The sequence below is a fragment of the Mya arenaria genome, chromosome 2 (assembly GCF_026914265.1).
Source record: "Mya arenaria isolate MELC-2E11 chromosome 2, ASM2691426v1".
Classification (NCBI taxonomy): Eukaryota; Metazoa; Mollusca; class Bivalvia; order Myida; family Myidae; genus Mya; species Mya arenaria.
This window is the reverse complement of record NC_069123.1, coordinates 41,263,032-41,290,053: the sequence shown is the minus strand read 5'-3', so window position 1 is coordinate 41,290,053 and position 27,022 is coordinate 41,263,032. Positions and strand designations below refer to the sequence as shown.

The window sequence follows — 27,022 nt, the reverse complement described above, 5'->3', positions numbered from 1 at the left end:
GAAATATGACGTAGAAAAGGAAGACAAACACAAAAAGTGACGGTACACAAAAAGCAAGACAAATATATTTATTTTAAAACATTTGTAACAAACAGATAAATATTATATTATTTGTTATTCCAACTTTCACTTAAAGACTCGTGTATACTTGTTTTCAAATGCTATAACAAAATGAATAGCGTAAAAGAAGTGAGTATTCGCGAAACGTTTCGATACATACTAAGTTTGCAATTTGAAATATTGCAAAAATATTGCGACGACACCAGGTAATCACAGATATCAGATATGTGCTTATACGTAAAACCAAGAATACACTACATTCTCTTACTATCTGGCATTGTTTATGGGTTTTTTTGCTGTTGTTCCATGTTTCTTGTTTGATGTTTTGTTATTGTGTTCTATGTCTTTGGCGTTTACCCTGTGCCATTAAACGTGGACTATGTCTAAACTTTTGGCTACTGAGCTTGCTTCTTTTGTTTTTCCTATAAATATTGTCTTTTAATTGTAACAATATCTGCAAAATTCGAATTTTGATAAGTGCGTTGTGAGTTTCGTCGTGTGGGGTCTTCGCCACGTTTTAATTTACTAAGTTGCGGCCACAACTTATTAACTTGTGGCCTCAATTTACTAAGTTGTGGTAACAGTTGACTAAGTTGTGGCCTCAAGTTACTAAGTTGTGGCCACAATTTACTAAGTTGTGGTCACAATTTCCTAAGTCGTGGCCTCAAGTTACTAAGTTGTGGCCACAATATGAATTAAGTGTTGCGGATTACATTTCTGTGCCACCGTATATATGCTATCACTTACGCAGAAAATCGTCAATTTTTTCACTTATCACGAAAGGACGTCACATATGTAGCACTTGCACAGGTGCCGAGATCTGATAAGGACGAGTAGTCTTATCAATGAATATATTATAAACGGGCGTTTGTAGAACGCATTACATAATGTGGCAACGCATTCATACTTGAGTAGGGGATTTACAAATTGTCAAAACCCATATGCATACGTCACACGTCTGCTACCGCTAGGGATATAGACAGGTTTATTCGGTATGTTTTATCCGGTCATCAGCAGGATAGTATAAACTGTAGGTACGTACTATGTAGATATTCTGTGTCGCTAATATTTATCCCCGATATCTTACAGAAATATAATATGGTTCAAAATGCCTTTTGGTTGTCCGGTTAGCGCAGTGGTTAGTGCACTCGCTTCTCACCTAGGCGACCCGGGTTCGATTCCCGGCTTGGGCGCATGTGAGTTTGGTTTGTGGTCACCAAGTCGGACAAGTGGGTTTCCTCCAGGTTCTCCGGTTTCCCCCACAACACATGACCACACTCTCGCGCAACATCGTGCCAACGAGAGTGATTAATATAAGTTGCAATAGCTTGTTTCACAATCGTTTTTAAACTAAATAAGATTAAACTAAAATGCCTTTCTTTCAATATATGCTTGGATGATTGATGTTAGAAACGCTTAAAATGCTTTGGAAGTTTAACTGTAGAACTTTTAGTCATCCATAGTTGGGGATGTTGTTTAGAGTTATGCATCCAAGTGGCCAAAAAAACACTTTGGTGTTCCTGATGTCAGCAAACAACGTACATTTCGGAATATAATGTATATAACAGGGGAATTGTCTTGTGAAAACCATTTATGTTTAGAAATATATGTTTTGCAGCAATGTTTTCAAAGAAATTGGATGCTTATTTAAACGCGTTATGCATACTAGCACAACTCGCGAAATTGCTGTCTGGTCAATTCGTAAATGACTTTGCTAACCTTGATTTCACTTTCTGTATTAACTTTAAAATTGTGTCGAAAACGAACTTCTTAAAACTGCATATGCTTTTATTGTTGTTTTATTTAACTACGTTTATAATGATGTCTGATTTGTTTGCAATCCAAACAATGTTCAGTATATGTATTGCGCACAGTTCTTAATGAGGATACTGTGGATATTATTTTCCTCAAACAGCTTTAATTTTGTGTATTTTCTTGTTATAGAGACCGTTGCCTGGCATATAGGTGTGACTGACTGTCAGTAAATAGCAATTGACCCAATCACTGAAACAGCGACATCTAATTACATTAGTGTCTCAATAACCTCAGCTACACTTCAAGTAATACAACTATGGATGCTGTTTACTTGTATAAATAACTAAAAATGTACCTATTATCCCGTATATAGCGTTTAATATAATGTGTACACTTCCAATACCTTCTAAATACAATTGGCAGATTGTATATCGGCATCACACTTGCATATATTAACGTTAATCATATAACCATTATTGGTACATCATATATTTATGTCTTCTTGTGATTTTCTTTTCGCATTTTTCATTGCTTTAGTATATATCTGCATTACTGGGGGCAATATAGTATTTTATTGCATTGAAATGATTTGTAAGATGACGAAAAGAACCAAGATTCTTGGAAAAGTGTTTGGCTACTCGCCTTGTCCCTCAAATCTTGAATTAATTAGTGCATAAATCTGGTGAATTGATTAAGTTAAAACATACTAAAATACAAATACTTTTTAAAAGAGAAAGTGCTGTACTAACTACTGTATAGGTTCCTTCTTCAGCCCAAAAATTCTCCACGATATTTATATGTTAATGTGTTAACGCATATATGCATAGATATTACAATTGAATTTTAGACTACAGTTAGCCCAAAATCGCCCCACCCCCTCAAAGAAATACCACATTTGGAGTTTTTTTCGGTTTCTGGGTACGCGTTGCTCGTCCAAGGTTGCGCCCCATCTAACATAAAGCCCTGGATCATCTCTTTGTATTGTAAGTTGTTTATTTGATGAATTGAAATAGCATGCAAAATCCTATATATTTACACTCGCATAACATTGCGTAAACTAATTGCAATCCAGATTGGTATGTAGATAGTGTAAATGTTTATTCTCTAAGGCATTTTTGCTCCATGAGCTTAGTATCAAATAATTGTGAACAAGAGCTTTTCATTTAATGCTACACGAAAGAGAAATATATCAGTGGATACTATTTTCCAAGATGTTTGGCACATTTACACACGGGCGAAGGTATTTGTCGTTGTCTCTTGTGGATGCAATTCCAAAATGATGCAACCTTTTAATTAGGGAAATATTTTAGCGTTGAGAATGTGTTTCGCCGAAGCTAAGTGGATCAAAGACCTTAATTGTACGAATTTAACTTAGTTGTCAAACTGACCCTCGTTCCCATGAATTAATAATGTCGTGGCCAAGAACGAGTTTGTATTAGAAACATTCCAAGTATTGCAACAATACGAATATGTGTTTGTGAAAAAATGTCCAAGACTATTTAATCTGCAATGCATCTTGGCTTCTTATTAAATTAGAAAGCTGTTGAAAACAACTAGTGACTTGAATTCTCTTACAAATAGGGTGCTTTTTGAATCCAAACCTAATTGGCGATATCTTTTAAACGTGTTATCTCCTGAAAGTATATCTTTACATATTATGAAATCTGCACCGGTATGTTCATTTATGTCGCATTTTTATAACATTTAAAAACATGTTGAAAATAATATCATTTTAAATAGATAACCCCTTTCTCATTCGGGAGATATACGTAAAAACACTCAAGATAATATCATACACTGTATGTATCAAACACATAACATGTGCACAGAATGATTTATAGTACCTGTACATACATTGCGTAATATAATCATATTTGTATCATTCTTCAAATATATTATATATAAAGTAAGGTATAAATAGATTTGAACATATCATTCGAAGTAAGGCAAATAGACTAAAGGTGAACAAAAAAACAATGCACTATTTAGATTGTGTTTACTTTTAAATTATTTGACGAAGGCCAGCACGATAACTTTACAATGAATACAATTGGCAGATAAAAAAAAGGAAATATTTCTGAAATTTCTTCAATATTGCTCAGTTCAGCTACAAGAACATTTGCGGGTAAAATCTGTGTCAATATAAAATTGTCTCGGTAACTTGATCAGTTTATCGCCGTTTCTCGCTTTTTTCCGTGTTTCATTAGGTTGTGAAATTGACCTAATTGAGTATGGCAACCTTTTAGTGGGAAAGTACAAACTCGTAAACGAAGTCGCCTTATTATGGAACGCGGAGTAGGATATTCAAATGACAATTATAACCGTCGTCGTGTATGTTTTAAGTTATGCCTGGTCAATATTAGATAAGACAGGGTTTATGACAGAGTCTCATGCGTGTCTGCATAACTTCCGAATAACTTTTTTTCCTTAATAAGGGGGGAAAATGCAAAAATAAAATGCAACCTCATATGCTGGTACTTCAGGATCAGTAAATATGTCTGGGTTTTTTTCGAACATGTCAGTTAAAAAATACAAACAGGCCGCTAGATCTACTATGCCAGAACTTGTAAACAATAAAATCATGCATAGTTTTGAACAATATATATACGTATAGTATATATAAAAAAACTAATTATAGCACTGTGATGTACGCTTTGTACATAAAATGTTTGTAATACAATTGGTGTAATAGATGCGCATTTTCTTTCAATTTTCCATCGAATGTGCTCGAGATTTGATCTTCATAAGTCCTGTCCTTGCCGTTTCCGAGTTGGCTATTCTCATCACTGGCATTGAAATCCTTTTGAAAAAAGAGAGACGTTTCTTTACCAGCGTAATTCTTTCTCTAATTTCATGTTCAAGGGCTTGAAAGACAATATCAATATTGTCACCTGTTTTCGCGGATGTAGTTACAAACTTTTCTCCCCAGTCCATACATACAACCGACTCGGTCACCGCATGTGAGTGCTTTTCCTCAATGTTTAAATCAGTTTTATTTGCGACAACAACAATCGAGTACTGTCCCTTTTGTTTCTGCTCTCTTATTTCATCTCGAAGTTGTTTAACAGTTTCAAAGCTTTCTGGATCGTTACCAGAGAACACGAGTAGGAAAGCATCTCCTGTAGCTATTGCAAGTTTTCTCATCGCAGGGAACTGATGAGAGCCGGACGTGTCCAGAATGTCGATATCAACACTCACACTTTCAAACCGCATCCGGTGTCTGTGCAGTTCCTCTATAGTTTCTTTATGGCTTTCAGTGAATTTGTCGTGCATGAATTTGCTTATAATAGAACTTTTCCCGACGCCAGCCGTCCCCATGACTACGACCCGAAAGTTCTGCATTTTAGAGTCCCTTTCCATTGGCATTGCTGAAAATGGGAAAAAATACACTTCAAGTTGTTGTTTAGATTATTTTTCAGACATATAAAAATACTTACCAATTTTGTAAAATGATTTGATTTCATAACATTTAAAGTCAGCGATTAATTTTGACGGATTGGAACTACTATAACGGGTTAATCCGTTTTGTTACTACTGTTTTAATGCACTCAAAACATTTCTCTACTTGAGCCAGAGTGTGTTGTTTTGAATGGTCATTTTGCTGATATCAAGCTGTTTCACCATGCGTTTGGAGAGATTATTTAAAACATATTTATATATTATTGAATTAAATGCTCTCAATATGGAACTGTTTTTTACTACTGGCAAGTCATTTCTATCATAGCCGTATTCAACTCTTATCTCAAGGACGCCGTTCTACAGTTTAATACACAAGCTTTCTTGCTACCCGTATATTGGTAAGACAATACCACCATGATGTGAAAAAATGTAGAAACACCTATGCATAACTCGATTTGGGTATATTTCACATATAAGAAAATAGTGAGAGAATTCCGACTTAATAAATTAATCTAATAATTATTTTCGTAGTTCGTAGTTGCTTGGGAAACGCACTTACTTAGTATGATATAGACAGAAGTAGCAACTACCTCTTATGAAAATGCTAAAATAAATGTACTGCCCTACTTACACTGTATCGGAACTGATTTAATGTCGAGCATTAGCATTTCTTAATGGACAGTGTGGTGATTTGTGGAAGAGTGAACTATGTGAGTGTTTTAACATAAGTATTAGGGAAAGTCAAGAAAATATAATTAGATAGGGAAATGCAAAGACTATGCGATTATGTTGCGCTGTTAGCATTGCGGTCATTAATAGACTGAAAGAGACAAAGGCATTTGACCAAAGCAAAAGGGCAAAACAAGGCTTTTTCTGCACAAATAAAAATTAAGGCAACTACAGTGGTTAACCAGATGTGTTTAGATAAAATGTGTGCCGCGCCCCCGTAGTTGCAGCCAATTAGTCATTTGCATGTGTGTAATTTAAAGTTATTACCAACAGCCCTTCCACGTTTTAGGACAGTTTGAATACAGGTTATTGGCAAGTTCTAAATGTTGCTACAGAAGTTAATGAGTTATAGTTGCCAGTAAACCATGAAAATGTCCTAAGGACAATGAATTATGTAAATGGATAATATAAAGCTATGAATATGGGTTTTACAGATATACAAATAGCTGATTAAAGATCAGTTGACGTGGTAACTCATATGTTTATAATACGACAATAAGGAATTTCTTGCAATTTTCAAGCAATACATATTAAGCTAACAAGTATTGTATTTTTAAATACCTGTTTTGAAAGATAATGATGAGTGTGATCATGCGGTTGTTGCCTCTGATATAATGACCACAAATATAGGGGTCATCTGCTGACCGTGACCAACCCCACTAATAAGTTTCAGGACCTTACGCATATGCATATTCTAGTTTTGAATAGGACAAGTTGGTTTGTGCTATTAATATTTAATACATGATTCACCCAGGGAAAAAAGTTTGTCAAATCCAAAGTTATCTGCCCATATTAACCCCCCCCCCATCTATATGTCATAATCTGATCTAGTTATCGGTACCAAATTTTGGATAACAATCAAGTTATGTGTACCTATTACATGGTAAAGCATATACAACTTTTGAGAAAAAAGCTTTTGATATAATGTATATTTTTGAAAGCAAAATGCACAATTTTTTTTTCAGAAATACATTTATAACATATTTATAAGTTCTTTAAAAACAAGAACAAACTTTTATGCTTAACTCCTGTACAAATAATTTGAAACTGTTTTCATGAGCATCGCAATGTTGATAACTCATTCAAAGCCAAAAGTTTCTGAGCCCAGACAGGCAGTCTTAAGTATACACAAAGTGTCTCATACAAAGTTAAGCAAATACAACATGCGGTCAATACATTAGTTGAAATTAGTTAAATCGATACTTTTATTAAACGTTATAACTTATATTACATATAGCATGATACATATATGCACACATGAGCATTTTACTAACAATTATGCATTATAATAGGTATGGCGATTTCTAGGACCTCTGGTATTCCCATACAAAGGAGGTCACGTAAAAAATGCACCACACAGACTATCTAGACAAGTGTGATATAATATATTTACATAGTTTCGGGAAGGTTTATGATTGCGTAGGACATTGTGGTGTGCAAAGTCTCCGCGGCATCAAGTTTATGGACATTTAGATTGACGATTGATCTCATCTCGAGAGAAACTTTTTAGCGGTGAAGCCGCATATCTAATCATTTATTGTTATCTGTGAATCTGCGCTTTATATTTGAGAATATTACATACAAAGAATACATGTTATAACGCATATATTTAAGATTAGGCAAAAGATAAATGCACGCATACGCATTCGCACATTCTGTTAACACAATTGGTCTTAGTTATGCTAAATTCTAGGACCACCGGTAATCACAGGCAACATCAGATATATAATAATACCGCTGACGACAAAAGGGGGTCACATTAAAAACAAACGATAATAAAAAAACTACGAACAATCTAGACATGTGTGGACAGTGATAACATTTGCAAAAAGGGAAGGTTTTTCAGTGTGTGATGCATGGTATTGTTTGAGGTCTTCGCGGCATCAAGTGTATGTACATTTAAACAGACGATTGATCTTATCTCGGGACTTTCTGTATTTCCAATCAATTATCAATACGAGATTGCACATTTTAAAGCAAATGTTACAAACAAAATTATAAAATGAATTTTCACTTTTTACTTTATTAAAAAATGAACATTTGCATGATTTGTTTTGGGCAAATGGTTAAACGATTATATACATTTGTTTTTGTATTTTACCAATGTGCATTTTTTTTTAATATATGAATCAAACACGATATTGTTATGAATTGTCAGCTAGCACAGACGTCGCAAACCTTAAGTCATAATATGGCTTATTGACATATTAATCATGCCTCTTGCAAAAAAACAGGCCTATTATAAAGTATAAAAAGCTGATTATATAATTCAATGGAGATGTAGAGGGTTAAGCTGATTATAAACAGGCTATGGTTGTTCAGTCTTTATAATTGTGTATCAAATGCTTGCGCTTTACAGGCCCGATCAGTATACATATACAATGAATGTAACACAAAATTATTTCACATACCTTTGATATTTAGGATGAAGCTTTCACTGTATTATTTGAAACTTTTTTATCAATCGATTTTGTCCGGAACTCTTTCACATATTTTCTTTACAAAACTAAACGCGGAATTAAATCCAAATCACAGTATATAAAATGCTGGTATTATTGCCTTCGTCATGCATAACTATACAAGTTACTAGGAAAGCAGCTCGTCAGCTTGCTTAGTGAGCCTGATTCTGAGTTAAACATGAATATTCATTAGGCAATATTAAGAAGGGCTTATTGAACAGCATTATTTCCATAATATGAACGGAACACGAACCCGTTTTACATGGCTTACATATAATGGTGAAAGCTTATGTACATGGTAACCCCCAAAGCTAGTTGTACCGAATAGATTAGAAGAAACTGCCTTTGACCTCAGCTCTTTAGAAGGTTTACAGTCGCATGCAATCATACTAAACGTTATTTATTATTATATTAACGTGTTTGTGCTAATTTGATATTGGTCTAGATAATAATACGGATGTCACTTTTATTTCAATGGTCTGAATTACCTTTACAAAAGTAATGCTTTTCCATGTATAAAATGTAAATTTGGGAAAAACCTTCATAATTTATATTCTTATCAAAATCATAATTATATTGCAATCCTTCTCATATATAGAATCGGGAGTAGAAAGTAAATCTTTACGTGGGATTTTTGTGTTTTTCAAAATTTTCACACACTTAAAACTGCAATAATTTGTATATCTAGCATTTATTGTACCTCGTAAATTTCATGAGTTGTTCCAAAGAAGCTATATATTGTTTGAATAGTTTACAAACTGTATGACTGTAATTTATTTAATATATTATATGTCTCTGATGCAATTGCCATTTGACCAACTGGGGTCAGTTTAAAGGATATCAGATGTCCAATGTATATTGATTTTTTTTTTGTCATTCGACTTATAAAAACAAGAAGAATAGTTTTATCAATACGTTATAAAGTTTGAAATGAGCAGAAAAATATATCAAATCGATTATGCTTTATGACTTCTATACCGCAAAGAACATTTTGTTATACCTTGTCTCTTTCATACCGTTATGGAATAAAAGAAACCATAACAAAACAAAACATACACTTCAAGTATTAAGTAGAAATGTATTCTGCATAGTTTCAGGAACTCGAAAACGTATTTACAAACTACTAACATTAACAAACAACATAATTAAACAAAAGGTTTGCTCACTATTAGACATAGTCCCCGATATCAATTCTGAAATAATTCCAATGCGAAATAGTCGCGTCTAGCAATGCGAGAAGTCTGTCAAGCAGATGACAATGTAATACTGTACATTCGATAGTTGTTCAATAGAGGCATGTTTTGAAGTTATACTTTGCCTCAAAGTTATACGGATAACAATGGAAACTTGTAGCAGTGGCTACCAAGGCATCGAAATAAGTAACAACAAGAAATGTAATAGGAGAGGAAGAAACTGTACATTTAACTTTCTTTAATTCAAACACACCTGTAAGTATTTTAAATACATGCCAACACTTAGTTATGTATTAATACAAGTCCAATATCAAAACGCACAAGCTTTTTTGCTCGTGCAGTGAAACATGACCATAACAACACCTGAATATATAACGACATTCTCTTTAGTCCGACAATGTTAACTGATCCATTCACCTTGTTTCGTATAGCAAACCCACCTTCTTAAACCGACCGACAGAGAAAGATGGGAATAATTTAAAAAAAATATACATATCATATCGTCAGTTATTATAAACACATGGTTATATTGAAAACACACTGTGTTGTTGCCAGATGAAAATATCATCAGCGTGATGTACCAAAAATTCAGCACTGATTATATAAATCAAGCCGGAGTATTCACAAATATGATAAAATAAGTATGGATGTCCTTAATGATTAACTAAGCTCGAAGAGTTAAACCTTTATAATCTTCGGCTTCAACTTCCCTGCTGGTACTCGTACATATACCTACATACAGCCCGTGTTACTGCAAGAATTTCTGACCGTCTAAGTCCCTTTTCTTTGAATCATCGTAGGTTCACTATTTGACGATACAACAATTTAATCCAATCAATAATGAGACAATCGTTATCCTTTCATTTAACCTTTTTGGGCCATCTTTATTTTAAGACAGAAATGTATAGCAATGCACATAACTGAATATATACTTGATCCGTTCACAGCGTCGCGTCTATAAGAGTTCACTCAATAACCCTTATGTATGCTGTACAGTTCGAATAATTCATGGAATAAGTGCCCAAAAGATACTGAACAAGAGAAACAAAACGTTTAAAAATCGCAGATAATCCACACATCATAAAAATAGCTATATCAATACATTGAGAATTACCTCCTTGGAACAGTCAGTGAAAGGCGAATTCAATTTGAGATTACAGTAAGTTTACCACGCAAACTCTCGTCCCAGCATTTATTAATACTTTCAAACATTTCTTTCATTCTTTTCGATGAAATATATAGTTTTATCAGTGAAATAACAGAAGTTAAAAATTTGATAATACTAATAAAACTCCGAAAATGATCTTTGCCACTCGTGAAAATATGTTTGTCTATGACACTCGTGAAATAAAAAAAGATCTTACACTGAAATGAACAAATATCCTCTATATCCTGATCCAAACTGTTCCATTAATAACGCTACAGGATCAAAACATTCCACCAATTAAAACATGGTCATTTCAGCTCGGATTAGAACATTCAAGAGTTGTAAAATATTCTAATGTGTGTTTGTGTGTGCCACCAAATGAACTATGGAAGCTACAGGAAAGGGCAAATAGGAGACTGTCAACTTATATTAAAGCATGAGTATTGTTTTTCTATTTACTATGCAAACCATTTTCCCAGGACCAGTCGGTGCCATTGATCCTAGTCATGACATCCGCTGGCACGTTGAGCGATTACAGGGTTATCCGGAAGTCAGACGCTCTACATATCGATATTTCCCTCATTATCTTTCCGCTCTCAAACTGATATGATCATTTTCGTTTCTTCAAGACAGCAATACGTTGATATGATTTTAAATTATTTGTCAATAACTTATAAGAACGCAAAGTTCTGCGCATGACTTCCTGATTATGGGAAACTTCTCATATGACAAGATATTTTAAGCAAAACAATAGATATTATATAGCCCTGGAAATGAAGTCAATGATTGCTTCTGTGTACATAGGAAGATAAGAATCATTAAGTACCACGGCATGTCACAAAGTGGTTGCTGCCATTCACACACATGTAACTATAAAGTCATAACTTTCAGCTTGGGCTCATCTTATAAAACAATTGAGAATGAAACTTTTAAATTTGCTGCATGCATGTTGCATTTAGTTTACGTTGTTATATAGCTCAGAATGAGTGCTCGTAAACTTACCCCTAACACACACACACCCTGTTATATATATATATTTATTTAAGACATTTTATAACCAAATACTGACACAAATATTACTTTGGGCAGAACCTTGGACACAATCATAGAATTTAGGTTTCTCAAAACTTTTCTGATCTAAAGAAAACAAAAAAAACTGTTCTATGACAGAAATGCTATGACTGTAGATATGATTGAAAAGAATATGTTTTTAAATGTATAGCCCCATACAAAAAATCGAACAAGTCAGATATTGTTTGTGTTTTTTTCTTATCATGAATAAGAGGGATTTATTCATCATACAAGGTCAGTTATAAAACGAAGTGACCCGAACCATCTTGGCAGTCAACAATAACGATGTCAGAGTATATCACGGAAATCGTGCAAATGTTTGTTACACAATTGTATTCCGCATACCATTTCTCCTGTACCGTTGTTGCAAAGTCACTAAATTAAGGAAAGAGTTTGTGACTAACTGATAACTGACTAACAATAAACTAATCGACTGCATTGAAGAAATGCAGGTAAATGTTGTTAACACCTTGATATATGCTTCCGTGTATTCATATCTTAGCTTTCTGTGTCATATTTTAAGTCACATAGAGGCACGTGTGGCTTCATATATTTGTAATTTATTCATAATGTGTTTTTTGATTAATAATTATAGGATTTTGCACGTCGCTCAGAAGTCAACCGCCGAAACTCGGGCAGTATATATATATATATATACTTTATCTGGGTTCATTAAAGCAACCAAATTTTGTTTTCCGATGTTATAAACCTGGAAGTACTTAATACGTAATAAAATGTTAAAAATAACGCTGGGGTTTTACCAGTTTAGTTTATAAGCGCGACGATTGATATTACATTCAGTGTACAAAGCAGAGAAGACGGTAATTTAAAATTGAACGAAGTATTTCGAAAGCTAAACGTATATTGTAAACATTGAGTTTATCAGTGATAGAAATGAGCGGATTTACAGACAACTTTACGGCTTCTTCCATATCAAGATCTTTTCTATTTGTTACGGGTGCAACAGACCATTCTAATGCCCTTGGACACGAAGCAGATGGTGAGAATAGCGCTGTTGTCATAGAGGATCGATTTCAAAGTTATAATGAGGTTCGGAAAGAAATTCTCAAAGACATAAAGACATGTAGTTATATGATAGGTAAGAACACTTAATCAGATAATGCAATAATTTAACATTCGGAATTCAATTTGACAAGAAGGGAATTCAGTCGTATATTGAAAACAAAATCTTGTTTTATTAACCAATGTCGACAATATTGCCTGAATTTACTCATTAGATACGGTAGAAAGGTTCTAGCATCATTAAAACTTTATGATATCGTGAATAAGCGTTGTAAACTTTCTTTAAATTTATTCATGCCGAACAAGTACATCGTCCTTATTTTTGAAATGCGACTTTAATATTTAGCCATAGATTACACATTGAGCAACATATCCCAGGGGCAACATACGAACGAGGGAAAGAGTTTACATGACCTCACCGGTGTAAACCCCTACCAGAGGGTAAATATATATTAGATAAGAAGTATATTATATGATTTATTTGAAACATCAGTTTGCATACATTTTAGATATAAGTAGTACTTTCAGCATTTTTAATATTTCAAAGTTATGTTTTGTAGTTATGAGTTCAGAGGATGTTTATGATGGAAAGAATGAGGTTGATAATAAATAGAAATATATCAAAATATATTAATTTCGCAATATATATCTGTTATATATTTAAAAAAAAATGTTCATCGATAATATTGATTACTAAATCGCTTAAAACGGCATGTGAACACTATTTAAAAAAATGTTACCTCTGTTCTAAAGGTCATTTTAGCACTTGGTGAGACATTAGAACCATTTAAAGAAGAAGCTGATGAAATACTGATAGTGGGTTTTGGTGACAAGAAGGTTAAAGACAAAGGCACATTCAGGCTTTCGCAGGTAAACAGTCAACATGGATTTTTGAATTATAAAAAAAGCAATTTAAGTTTGTTGTAGAATAGTTGTTTAAGCAAACTATTAATAGTATATATGATTTCCTGTTCAATAAAGAGATTACCATTAAAGTACTAATTCGCTATGTTATTTGACAATTCAATCACCTTGAAAGTATTTGTTTTACCGAGTAAGATGTCTGAATCATCAAAACAGCATCGATCACTTAATGTACACATACACTTCACTGTATGGAAAATACTGTTTCAGTGTAAGAATGCATGCAAAACGCCGAAGCATTTAGCGGAGGCGCTATAAAATTGTCATGAAGAAGCATACAACAACTATAGCTTATACATACATGTAATTAATATGTTTGGCTTATCTCAGGAACGTTGTGAAACATTTTACGATGTTTTCAATGCGTATAATGAAGTTACCAAACACATACAATTGTCAGGGCCAACCAACTTCGCCCCTGTTATCTACGAAGCGATAAACACCGTCAAAAGAACGTTAAAGGTAAAACATATCTTAAGAAACAGTATTCAATAAGTCATTGTCCAGCAGTGATAAGCAGTCTAGACCTTGGTTTATCTGAATTATAAGACAAGGTTTATCTCAAAATAATGTATCAAATGACCGTTTAAGAGTCCAGCTTACGTCACATTGACCGTTTTGACTTCTCATTGACAATTTGTGTCTCTGCTGAGTGTTCGTATGGTTTGTATTTGAATTAATAATTTTACCATTTTAAGAATATCGCATTAATCGTGAAAATTCGTTTCTCTCTGTTGTTTCCAGCGTTTTTAAAATATTTTTCAAATTAATACGTTACAGTACCACATTTTAATCATTGTGGCGGACGGCCAGGTGGTCGAGGAGAAGCTGACCCATGACGCCATTATAGAAGCCTCTCACTACCCACTCTCTATAGTGGTCATCGGTGTCGGGGACGGACCCTGGGGCGTGATGGAAGACTGGGACGACAGAATCCGGGGAAGGAAGTTCGACAACCTCCAGTTCGTTGATTATCACAAGGTCACAAGCAAGGCCAAAAATCCGGATGTCGCATTAGCGCTTGCGGCACTCATGGAAATCCCTGATCAGTACCGAGAAATCAAAGAGCTCGGTCTATTGGACAAACTTTATCAAGAAGTCAAAATGGAAACCTCTTCTCGAAAGGATCATAGTGTGAATTTGTAAATTTCTATCTGGTGGTGTGAACTAGAATTGCAAGAAACATTGGTTCTTATTTGTATGAATGTTGCTCACTACTAGATTGATTCAGAAACTAAACCTCTTTGGTAGAAGAAGGTACATGTCAACTCATCGTATTAATTAGTATGCTACACCGTATAACTTTCTTTCCGCATGGGTAGCTATTGTGCAACACTGTCTGTAGCCATATGTAACGCATCAAATAATGAACACATTCTTTGATTCTGTTAACACATTTATAATTTTATATGAATAATATCATATTGGGATGGATATTTGTGATCTTGCAATTTTTACTCTATTGTCAAATAGAATAAAGCTACTATGAACTCACATATTTAAAAACAGTATAATAGCAATGAAATATGTATTTTCTGTGACATATACTATTCTTGTCATACACTTGTATATAATTGTACAGACTGGTTGCAATAAAAAGTAAGTGTTACAATTATTTACAAAAAGTGTACAGAAAATGTGAACCCATGCAAAATGAGCGAATGTGGTTCAGATGATCTATGAATTGTAAGTAAGCATCAGAAAAGTAAACCAGAGTTATGAACCTTGCTATGCATATACGACACCTGTGTGTCTTGTCTCCGACAATGATCGTGTGATGTTCTAAGTTTAGTTCCAATATCTTGAACGTGATATAAGTTATGGCCAAGGTAGAAAGCTTCTGCACGCCGACGCAGGTGACAACGACATCATGGTATTCACAAAACATCGACACTTCTCTTAAAATCAGAGTTGATAAATAAACTTTATATAGACAACGAGATGTTGAAGAATGTGTTTAAGACAAACAGTAACAAAATCGTGCCCAATGTCGAGTTAAATGACACCAGGATCAATTGACCGTTAGTCAAAGACAGCATCAACACGGAATGTATAAGTCATCACAAACACACTGAATATCGGGTTATAGTGGTGTACAAGGTCTATCATCACTGTTCACTCAAAGGATTTGACGCTGATCTGCATTACAATTCTTTCGGAACGATATTTATGATACTTAAAACCTACACGTTTAATACAAAATATTTCATTAAGCCATTACCCTTGATAAGCGAATTCATGAACATTTTGAACGGGATATGTTTCTGCGGCATGTACTACAAAGCAAGAAATTGCACTTAAGGATTAATTCCAAGGAAAATTAAACAGCTAAGAGACAAGTATGTGTTAATAGTATAATACGTCACTCGTTGGATAGTAAGACAGTGGTGTTCACATGACACTTTGGATTGAACGACCCTTAACTCACGACCAACTCTTAATAGTAATACCGTTATAGTTAATGTCTTTGTGTTGTCGGAAAACCGGAACGTTGGTGAATATCAATATATATCAATAAACCAGTTGTATGGTTTTGTAAGCGGTGTTGCATGTGTGGTCTGTCTGTTTCGTTTTGTATTTTTGTATTTCTCGTTTGCTGTCTCTTTGACCTTAGCATTGTGCATTTTAACAACTTCTTCGTTGTATTTGCTATTCAACTGTCCCTGTAATTTTCATTTATAAGTATTAAAGTAACTGTTGGTGTGATCAAGAAAATCGGTTAACCTACAACGCTACCTACGCATCTGCGGGAGGGACGCATGTCAAAAGCTTACGCCCCCTCTAGCGTCTTATCCTGGACCCGCCCCTGCATAAGGTGTCTATATTACTTGTCGTTATAATACATCTGCAACGACCAAGTTGCAAAGTGCAGAATCTGAATGCAGTTTTATATCGCGACTTTACATTTTATAATACTCTGATGTATTTTAAGACAAGTGCCGAACCTAATTTCAGTGTTATTTTGAGACCTGACATTCTATATACACTCTTGTGTGGTTTAAAGAAAATGTAAATATGCGCTGACCCTCCTGCTTTTAAATAAGCTTCTTGTTAACTGTTTTGTTTGCTTAGCTCATCGATGTACATTACTACTGCAAGATTTCTCGTACTAATAAAACAATCTCTATCATAAAAACGCCATGACTTTTCAATTCATAACGCCGTCAAGCTGTTACAAACACATTGTTTGACTACTTAATGGTCATCCAGGCGTACAGAATTTATGTCACATAACAGTCCATGTTGAGAGTTTATTTTGTGCCGATATTGAGCATGGAGATCACTTGCAAGTAGTTGCATAAGGAGAGACAAGTACCATTAAAGAATATGATTCAACATTATTATACTTCACCCAAAAACCGTAACAAACACATGATTAAAAAGCTGCAGCAAACTGTCTCGGAATAACTAACATCAGTGCGACTTTGTCACGGTTAGAACTGAGTCACTCGGTTATTTCACTTATCTGTTTCCTGTGTTTCGTTTTTTATTAGGTTGTAAAATCGGCCTTGGCAGATATGTCAGCTTTTCTGTGAAAAAGTAGAACATCGTAATGGAATCGCTTGTTACTGGTAATTGAGTCTTCAAATGTTAAATAAATTAGATCAGGATTGCAGAGCTAAAACTAAAAGCTCGAAATTGCATTTTAGACATACAATTAAAACCGGATGAGAATTTGATTGATTGCAATGTCTAACTTGTGTCTGCGACCTTTCTAGATAACGTGCTGTTATATTACATCTGCAACGACTCTTGAGTTGTAGAGTTCAGAATCTGAATGCTATATTGTTTCGACACTTGATATTCGATATAACTCTGGTGTATTTTAAAAGCCAAATTCCTTAAAAGACATAACTAGTTATACTAGATGGTATAGCTTCTGGAATCGAAGAGAAAGATAAATTCGGTCATAAAAGTTTAATCGAACTTGTTATTTTTAACAAATACTAGTATTTAAATTTTTGTCCTCATCAAATTACTGATGACATCATGCACTAGTCAATTATAACAAAGCTCCCCCCCACACCCCCCAGATCCGGTGAATAGCGGGGACTTCGACTTTCGGTCCAGCCTACCCTGGGTAAAATACCCGCCCTGTGAAGACAAATAGATGGTAAAATCCCCGCCAAATGCCCCCGCACCCCAGGGACCTTAGGTTAGGGCCATTCCCCGCTATATTTTTGCGAAGACAAAACCACAGCATTCACCTGGCACTGCGGAGCCACCTGGAAGGCAAAGCTCGGCCCATTTCCCCGGCTATCCTCTGGGGGCCCGTGGTTACAATTGACTGGTGCATTATCATCATGATCTGTTTCATGGTTACAGATTTAAGGAAGCTGCCTTAGCATCATATTAACGGTCTGACTAACAGATATTTCGTGAAGATAAAATAGGAAGATATTGTTTAATATTGCAGCCACGTTTAACTCTGGCGTACTTAAGATCACTGATGACACAGCTTGGGGGAATAAAGAGAAAGCTAGTCGGTCCTGAAGGCTGAAATCAAAGTTGCTTCTTTTGTACCCATTTGTTATTGCTTCGGCCTTAAAGCTGCACTCTCACAGATTTAACGTATTTTCAACTTTTTTGTCTTGGAAGGTGCAAATTTTTGCGTAAATATCTGCAAACCAATGATAAAAGATTGCTGACAAAAGGTAAGATCTCATATTTTCATATTTCCGTTCGAAAAATATGTTTTATGGCTTAAACCGTTACTAACGGTTTAAGAAAAATGCACAAAACATCAATTTTTGAACTTAAATATAAAATCTGCGAATGTTTTTGTCAGCAGTCTTATATGACTGGTTTCCATGAATTTTCGCTAAAATTGGATTGTTCTAAGACAAAAAATAAAAAAGTTGTCAAACGTTTAATCTGTGAGAGTGCAGCTTTAAGTCCCCATTGAAAATACTGAATTACGAATGATCTGCTACATCTGATGATATGCATAATAAGAATGTGTGTCTATATTGATGGAGAGAAAACAGTAAGGTTACGATGCAGCTGCCAAACATAAACAAATGATGTGATCGTGACAGAGAATACCAAAGCATTGAAAATAGTTCGAAATTCGTCTATTATTATTTTAAAGACAATATAATATCGTTTTTATCTTTGTAGAAAACATGGCACATTATAACCAGGTGGAAACTACCGGTGCAACTTATTTACATATAAAGACACAGGGTAAATAATTAAAGTGGCACTCTTATTCAAAATCAATACATACACATGTCTAACAAACATAAGTTTTGAGTGATAAACCTTTAACTACTTACTAAATAATGCATTTATGGAAAATCTTAATAACTGATAACAAGTTTGTAACCGTATATTTAAAAGCTGAAAACGCAAAAAAAAATAAACGATTGGTGAATGCTAAAAGAAATACTGTGATCTACGATATCGTTTCAAAAGGTAGAAATACCATGTTTTCTGCACCTTTCTTTCAAATTAAACGTAGTATCCTTCATAAAAACATTGTTTTCGGCATCTATTAATCCTTTTTCGTAATTTTAAACAAGTGTATTGAAACTGGTAAATCTTATTTGGGTGTAATAGTTCATCTTTAGACATTAGCTAGTCCTAAAAGAGACCGGTGGTATGTATCAAAATGCGGGATATTAAACTAGTGTGGTGATGTTGACAGCTCTTAATTGCTATTTGTTTAAATTTCTTTACAAAATAACGTTAGTCTGTACATTAAGCGCAAGCAATGAAGTGTGCGTAACCAATTGGGAGGTTTTGTAACGTCACGTTTACGTTACGTACGCATATATGTGGGTTTGAAATTGACATTGAGTTGTAAAGGTTGAATTGTGATATCGCAAGATTGCATTTAACATATTACATGGCTCCTCAAGCAGTTTAATGATAACAATTTTGTCCATGTAGATAAACTCATGAGTACGCATTTTTATCTACACTTTACCTTGAGGTATAGACGCTGATAGGATTTGGATACTAAAGGTAATAATTAAACTTCTTTTGTTTATTTTTGTTTATATTTACTACTATTTAAGTAAGCTTATATATTGTTTATTATGTTTCTTATACTTGACCATGTTGCCCTCTAATTATTGTCAAAGTTTACAACACTTTTTTCACACATTGCCACGGACCTATATGCCACGGACCTATGACATTGCTATCATATTCAACCTTTTTGCGGGTAGTGATATTTTACTGTGGAAGACTTACTGTATTCTTTTGCAGTTTGTTGCAGTACTAGAATAATTTGAAATTTGTTTATATAAAACTTAAAAATTGTAATACGCCAACATACCACAGTGACACAATAGTTCCGTTGAAAAAGCAAATGAATTCGTGTTACAGATGGCTGACTTTCGTCTACATGACCAAATAGCTGCTCCGTTTACGCCGTTGAAGGAGGATGGGTGGGTATATAGAACAATATCAGTGAGTTGTCCCAATCTTACATGATTCCCATCCCAGCAGACATTGCTACCTTAAGGCTGCACCTCTTTGCTGAGGAAACAAATATGGACGATCGCAATATGGTTTAAGAGATCTCTGAAAGTTTTCAATGAGGTCGCTACAAGGTTCGAAACCCCATCGGTCACATCCAGTTTTTCAAGCATGTACAAAAGACTGGCTGCGACCGATTTGGTCACTCAGTGGTTTTAGAGGTATTAGCGGTGTTACGAATATTGGTTTCCACTGTGCGATTATAGGAGGGATTTCTAATCAGCCAATAAGCTAAAAATAGATTTACTGATAAGCACAGTCCATAGCGACTGTTACAGGTAGTACAAACATTGTACGACCTGGCCTGTGTTTAACATAGATTTGCACTGGATATTGGGTCTAGACTTAAGGCCTATGTCTCTTAAAAAAACAACACTCTTTTATAACACAAAATAAATATTTTTTTCATACCTTTCCCTTAACAAATGAAATTTAAGTGCAAAAGGTTAATATCGTATCGTCCAGTCAAGAGTGTTTGCTTTGCGACCATGTGGCGACCTTACTGTGACCAGTCACCAATCAGTCGCAACAAGTCACACAGTATGTGACTAGTTAGGGACCAGTCTCAACCAGTTGTATCTGCAGTGAAAAGCTGCCGATAAGTTGACGATCAATCACTGACAATTTGCAAAACCTTTAATGGAATGATCGACGATCATATCCAGATTATACTTATGGGCAGAATTGATTGAAATGATCCCAGTGATCGCCAGTCTGTCGCAAGCCATGAGGTTGCATCACAGTCGCAATTTCAGTCACTTGGGGTTGAAGACATTTGACATAAACAATGATGAAAGTCAATTACCCTGAGATAAAACGTTTTTCCATATTTTGTATTTTATATTAAATTTAGAAAATATGCTTATTGAAAGGTAACTTAAATTGAGTAACCGAAATAATTTTGTCATAACCAGGGAAATCAACTTCGACTTGCTGGACAAGTACGCTGACTACATGGTCAATACTCACTTCAAAGGCATCTTCGGTGAGTATCTTGCAATTTATACACTAGAATTATGATTCCTTTGTTTCAAATGCCTTCAAATCCGTATAAACGCAGTATCTTCTTTATACCCTTCATTTTACGTTAATGGCGCTGTGCGCCTGTGATTGGTCAAATGACGATTTATTTCGGTGAAGATGAAACTAGTGAAGTCATTTAGGACGCCGCTGTTCAAACAGACGAATTTACACTACGATCAAGTGTCTTGGAAGGGCCGGGTATTTTAGGGGTGGTGGTTGGATTTTCCTATAGAATATTTGCAAATATTTAGTTTATTGTGTTAGTGTCAACGGTGTATATAAACATTTGGTCTTGACGTTTGAGAGTAGAAAAGGGAGAGGAAACCAAGTTATAAATCATAAGTTAGTCTGATTATGCTATCGTCCGTTGAGTTGACACTGATAACCATAGCAGGGCGCGCATAATGATTTACAGCGGTGCGGTATCAAATGAATATAGATGTTGATTAACAAAAATCGTCATGCATTTAATACAATTCATGGCATTTTTATAACTTATACACCGATATGGAGCTGAAGAAAATACCTTTTATATTGTAACAAAAATGATTGGCAGTGTAGCAGCGAGTTAAATACAAAATGTTCAGTGTTAATCGGCAACAATAGACAGTTCCGATGCAGGTTAATTAAAGGAGAATTTTTTTATTTTGTTTCCATGGAAACCAAATATATAAGACTGCTGACAAAAAGTAGATCGCAGGTTTTTATATTTAAGTTCAAAAACTTATGTTTTATGCATTTTTCATAAACCGTTAGTTACGGTTTAAGCCATAAAAAATCATTTTCAAACGGAAATATGAAAATCTGCAATCAGATCTTTTGTCTGCAATCTATATCATTGGTTTGCAGATAATTTCGCAAAAATTTGCTCTTTCCAAGACAAAAAAATAAGTTGTGAAAATGGTAAATCTGTGAGAGTGCAGCTTTAAAGCTAATCCAGGCGTTATTAAAAAGCACGTCAATAATGTTAGCATTTTTCTTAAAACGTTTACTTAACTTATATAGATTGAAAATAATGGCAATATTGTTTCGTGTGGTTAAATTTTGAATATGGTAAATAAAATATTTATTTTACATATAAAATATAAAAGTTATAAAAACGTATCACGAATAATGACTACTTAAGACGAAAAACAAGGACGGTGTTGCTTGTAAAAACTACGAATCTATGGTTTGCATGATCTTAATATGAAGATATAAATAATTTGAAAGCTAAAGAATTTTGTTTTTCTTTGATTAAATGTTGAATCTGATATATCATTAACTCTTCGTTACTGTTATGCCAGCGGACTCGAATCGATTTCAATCAAAACTAATTATCAAAAGCTGGAATCATTAATATGTATCTTACTCCAAGGTCGAATAGAACCGAAATTAAACTAAACTCATTAAAATATAAGGTTTGAGTGGAATAGTAATCTTTATTTTGCGTTGCTTGTATCTTCTTTTATCTTGTTAACGTTTACAGTTTGCACAATAATGATAACCACATACCCCTACACAAAAGGTATGACTAAACTCAAATTAACAAAGTATTTACACTTGATTCCGGTAGGACAGAGAAATTTAAGTAGAACAATGACACAACCATCAATAAAGTGTATAAATTTTATTTAATTCCATCCATCAAAAGCAATTCTTGAATATTGAAAGTTGTTTTATGTAATGGTGTTGAAACATTTACGAACAAACTAGAATTGCAAAGTAGCTGTTACGCCATAATAATTGCCCTTGGATTGTTATTGTTACTGTTAAAGTTTACTTTTGTCATGAAAAATGAAACGTGCAAGAAAGAAATACGCCAGGAACATGTGTGACACATCAGGACCTGAAAGTACAATCGAAAAACAATTACCGTTATGTTATGTCTGTGAATTGTGTGAAGATGGTTACTGAAGAAATAGTTTCAATTTTGCCATGTTATATTGAAATCCGTTCATTGAAAATGGTGGAACCTTTTATAAGGGCAAGTGAATGGGTTTTTTTCTAATTTTGCTTCCGGTTTGACAAAATATATTCCGGTGGGATCATAGTATGGGTTTATAGTCGTATACAACTATCTGTACCTTGACATTTTATCATTTAAATATTGCCACAAATATGTATTCTGATACACATCAAATACAATGTAATTATCATTACGCCATCCCGGCAGCAACAATTCGATGCCTATTTTGACAATGAAAAATGGAAAATTTCACATTTTTTTAAAAAAGAAGAAATATTTTAAAATAGGAATATTCTTTAGAAATCCATGTTTTATAAAGTTAACGGGTCGTTGGCGGAGGGGATGTCAATGACAATCGAGGAGAGGAAACAGCTGGCAGACGCTTGGATGAAGGCGGCAAAGGGGCGACTGCAAGTGGTCGTCCACGTGGGTGCAAACTGTATCAAGGACAGTCAAGAGCTGGTACGAAACATGACTGCCATTCTAGAAGTTGGTTTAAACATAGAATGATCACACAATCCAGATTATATACAATCGCGAGTATGCAAGATGATGCATTTGTGTTCGAGGTCTAAACACTTTAAGCTAGCATTGCATATTTATTTCAGAGTAACCATTTTCCCCTTTGTAGTTAACAAAGATTATTAAACTGCGATTGATTCAACGCTGCATATGTAATTATTGTAGCCAATACAATTAATGAATGGATTATTTTAATTATAAAATCTGCCTTAACATGTAAAAATAGGTTAAAATGTTTCATTTGACATTGCTCAGGCTAGACACGCGGAGCAAATCGGGGTCGCCGCCATCGCAGCCTTCAGCCCATCCTACTACAAACCTGAAAACATCGGTATGAATTGGTCGATTGGCCGTATTATTGTCGGACTTGCTTTAACGAATGCGTGTGTACCATCACGTTACCCATGCCCTTAACATGAGTAACCTGCATGGAATACAAAAGTTTTAATTAGCAAGTAGTAGTGTAAAGATATGAGTTATGTTATTAAACTTAACATTCATGGATGCAATCTAACATAAAAAAAAAACAAAAAAAACATAGAAAACCATTATAATACTGTACAAACACAATGTGTTTTATTTGTTTGTATGATTTGTTTTTTTCCACAGACGTTCTGGTGGACGTGATGGCAGCCGTAGCTGGGGCAGCCCCTAAAACTCCCTTCTACTACTACGACATTAACTTCTGTACTGGCGTCTATAGTAAGTTGCACGACACGCACTATTCACAGGCTGAGTTTTCGTTCGTTTGCAATTCGACAAGAGACATTCGAAAGATTAAATATTTACAAAGTACACACATGTACACATGTATGCAGTATGACCAAAGGGAATAAACTGAATGTGCCAAGTCGGTAGCCCCAATACGTATTACAGTGATATACTTAAGGTGTGAAGTCGGTGGCCTCAGGACAATATTCAGTAATACACTTAAAGTGCGAAACCGGTTACCTCAATACCTATTGCAGTTATACATTGATGCTGGAGTTTTAATATATAATGTTGGCAGAGCTGTCCTGTGTAAGTCTGTTTTGTATGTCCTCTGGTTTTAGTGTCATAACTTAGAACAAAACATATTATAAGTATATGTTGCCTCATGTGTAACTCCTATAGAAGTGCATATGATGATGTATACATATGACGATGTATCTAACTTCCTTCCGCCAGTTGACCAGCGGGAATTCATGCAGGCGGCGAAGGGGCGGATCCCAACGCTTCGAGGACTGAAGAATTCATCGAGAGAACTTCCGGCCTCGCATAACTGCACATTTGTGGAGGGCTGTCAGGTCCTCATCGGGTCTGACAATGTAAGGGTTTATATACTCAAGTCAGCCCATGGTTTATAATTATCATACAACATGAGTAATTGAGTATCAAACAACAAATTTAACGTCGATGTATTTTCTGCTTCCAAATTGTATTTGTTTTCCGAAGAAAATGAACTTTTGAAATTATGACAATTTTGTGAATATACTGTGTTTTTGAAAGCTGTTGGTCATCAATATTACAAATAATATTTTATCATCTATATGCTTTTTTTGTTATTAATAGTTCAGAAGGGTTTAAACAACCATTTTACTCGATATCCAATGAACACAGTCTTGTACCGATAATTTTAGCAATACCTGAGTGCCCTGGCCCTTGGTATCCCGGGAGTAGTGGTGGCGTCGTATCTAGGCAACCTGTTCCGGGACATGCGCACTGCTTACCAGGCCGGCCAGGTCGAGAAAGCAAGGGAGTTCCAGGTCAAAATTTGTATTCAATAAATAGACTGTTCATAAAAGTATCGAATTTATATTTGAAAGTGCACATTGTTTTCATATCGTTATGTCTCAATTCCATTGTTATTGTAAGGAATTGTATCTTCCCGACAGTGTACGAATTATTTGTTTTCTATTGCATGTAGTTTATTGCTGGATATGAAATAGTCCTAATAGTATATAATGTAACTGACGGTCAACAAAAGGTATAATTTTATTTTAATTGGTCCCGTTTCAGCCGAACCCTGTTAGCTCGAACTCGCTTGGCTCGAATTCCTCGTTGGCTCGAACTGAATTTAAAGGACCGATTTCTTTATACTGAAGATAAACATTCCGGCTTGGTTAAAATCTTTTGAGGCTCGATGTATGTTCGCCGATCCATGAGAGTTCGAGCCAACGGGGTTCGACTGTATTTGTATATTAAGTTATTGACCACTCTGTTTACATCCAGTTCCTGTCATGTTTAAGGTCGTGGCACAGAACATCAACAACATAAGGGTGAAGTATGGAGGTACGCTTAGGGTTTTTTTCTAGGTTATCTTTAATAATCATCAGTGAAATCAGCATTTTATTTCCAAAGAGCACATCAAAGTCAATATAAACGCAAAAAAAATCCGTTATGAAATATATTTGAAAACTAAATGCAAAGCTGCTATCGTAAATGTAGTATATATAAGGTATATCATATCGAAGAATGATTTTGATAATGGTCCGACAGATATCGTTTGTACAGCTAATACCATAATTCAAATGTGTCGACCCATGGCACCTTCAGAGAATTGCCTTTAGATATCAAATTCAGTTTGGTGTGATGTATATATTTTCGTGTAGGTGGTATCAACGTAGCCAAGGCGATGTTCAAGATATTCTCCGGCCTTGACGCGGGATCTGTTCGACTTCCATTACGTCAACTTTCAGTGGCAGAATACGAGGCGATGGAGAAAGACTTTCGAGCCGCCGGGCTGGTGGAAATTGCGCTGCCAAGGGAGCAGTGAGCACGGCCAACGGCTCAATGACTTTTTTGCTTATCGATATGTTCTCAAGTTTGACAATGATTGAATGATGATGTATACATATAATTCCGTAAATGTGCACAGTTCGGCGTTTGTAAATTCACTCGTTCATATGCATTACATATAACATATTATTGTAATGCATGGCAACATAATAAAGGATCGAGTTGCAAGCGTTGTATTTATTCAAATAAATGTTCATCACCACAGTGGCATTTAAAAAAACAACGGCTTACTGTATTTTTATTTGAACTGAAATGAATGTGTTTATACATTGTTCAAGGTCGTAGGCATATTTGCTTTTCTTTGTCGTTACATTCAGGAAACGTACTGTATAATGTATATCTGATTCGGTCTTAAGACACTCGTATAAACCTTATTTTCCACAAGTAAGTGTTCTGGACATAAAACAGTGATGCATATCTCATTACTTATACATGTTGCAGCAAATGGCTTAGATGTTCATTAACAGCAAAATTGTGACTGAGTTGTGAAATGAAAAATCAC

At 34.8% G+C, this 27,022-nt stretch overlaps 3 protein-coding genes across 5 annotated transcripts; 2 read left to right on the top strand and 1 right to left on the bottom strand.

Moving 5' to 3' along the window:
* The first annotated feature begins 1,026 nt into the window (after positions 1-1,026).
* Positions 1,027-26,688, top strand: LOC128242187 (N-acetylneuraminate lyase B-like). 2 transcript variants are annotated; one of them, XM_052959270.1, is made up of 12 exons: positions 1,027-1,094; positions 18,882-18,947; positions 19,705-19,730; positions 20,097-20,158; positions 21,164-21,234; positions 23,540-23,682; positions 23,998-24,073; positions 24,352-24,444; positions 24,910-25,049; positions 25,362-25,487; positions 25,971-26,013; positions 26,334-26,688. In XM_052959270.1, the coding sequence occupies exons 2-12, from the start codon at positions 18,887-18,889 to the stop codon at positions 26,495-26,497; spliced, it is 1,005 nt and encodes a 334-aa protein (XP_052815230.1). In that variant the 5' UTR covers positions 1,027-1,094; positions 18,882-18,886; the 3' UTR covers positions 26,498-26,688. The 2 variants fall into 2 exon arrangements, with proteins under 2 accessions (XP_052815230.1, XP_052815222.1); XM_052959262.1 differs by having other exon boundaries at positions 19,699-19,730.
* Positions 4,522-11,107, bottom strand: LOC128242208 (ras-related protein Rap-2a-like). 2 transcript variants are annotated; one of them, XM_052959295.1, is made up of 2 exons: positions 10,960-11,107; positions 4,522-5,183 (listed from the first exon to the last, which is right to left on the bottom strand). In XM_052959295.1, exon 2 carries the CDS (start codon positions 5,179-5,181, stop codon positions 4,522-4,524), a length of 660 nt encoding a protein of 219 aa, XP_052815255.1. In that variant the 5' UTR covers positions 5,182-5,183; positions 10,960-11,107. The 2 variants fall into 2 exon arrangements, with proteins under 2 accessions (XP_052815255.1, XP_052815263.1); XM_052959303.1 differs by lacking the exon at positions 10,960-11,107 and adding an exon at positions 10,332-10,409.
* LOC128242201 (copine family protein 1-like) lies at positions 12,474-15,256 on the top strand. Its single transcript, XM_052959282.1, has 5 exons — positions 12,474-12,912; positions 13,183-13,277; positions 13,590-13,706; positions 14,091-14,222; positions 14,541-15,256. The coding sequence occupies exons 1-5, from the start codon at positions 12,708-12,710 to the stop codon at positions 14,904-14,906; spliced, it is 915 nt and encodes a 304-aa protein (XP_052815242.1). The 5' UTR covers positions 12,474-12,707; the 3' UTR covers positions 14,907-15,256.
* Positions 26,689-27,022: the final 334 nt, after the last annotated feature.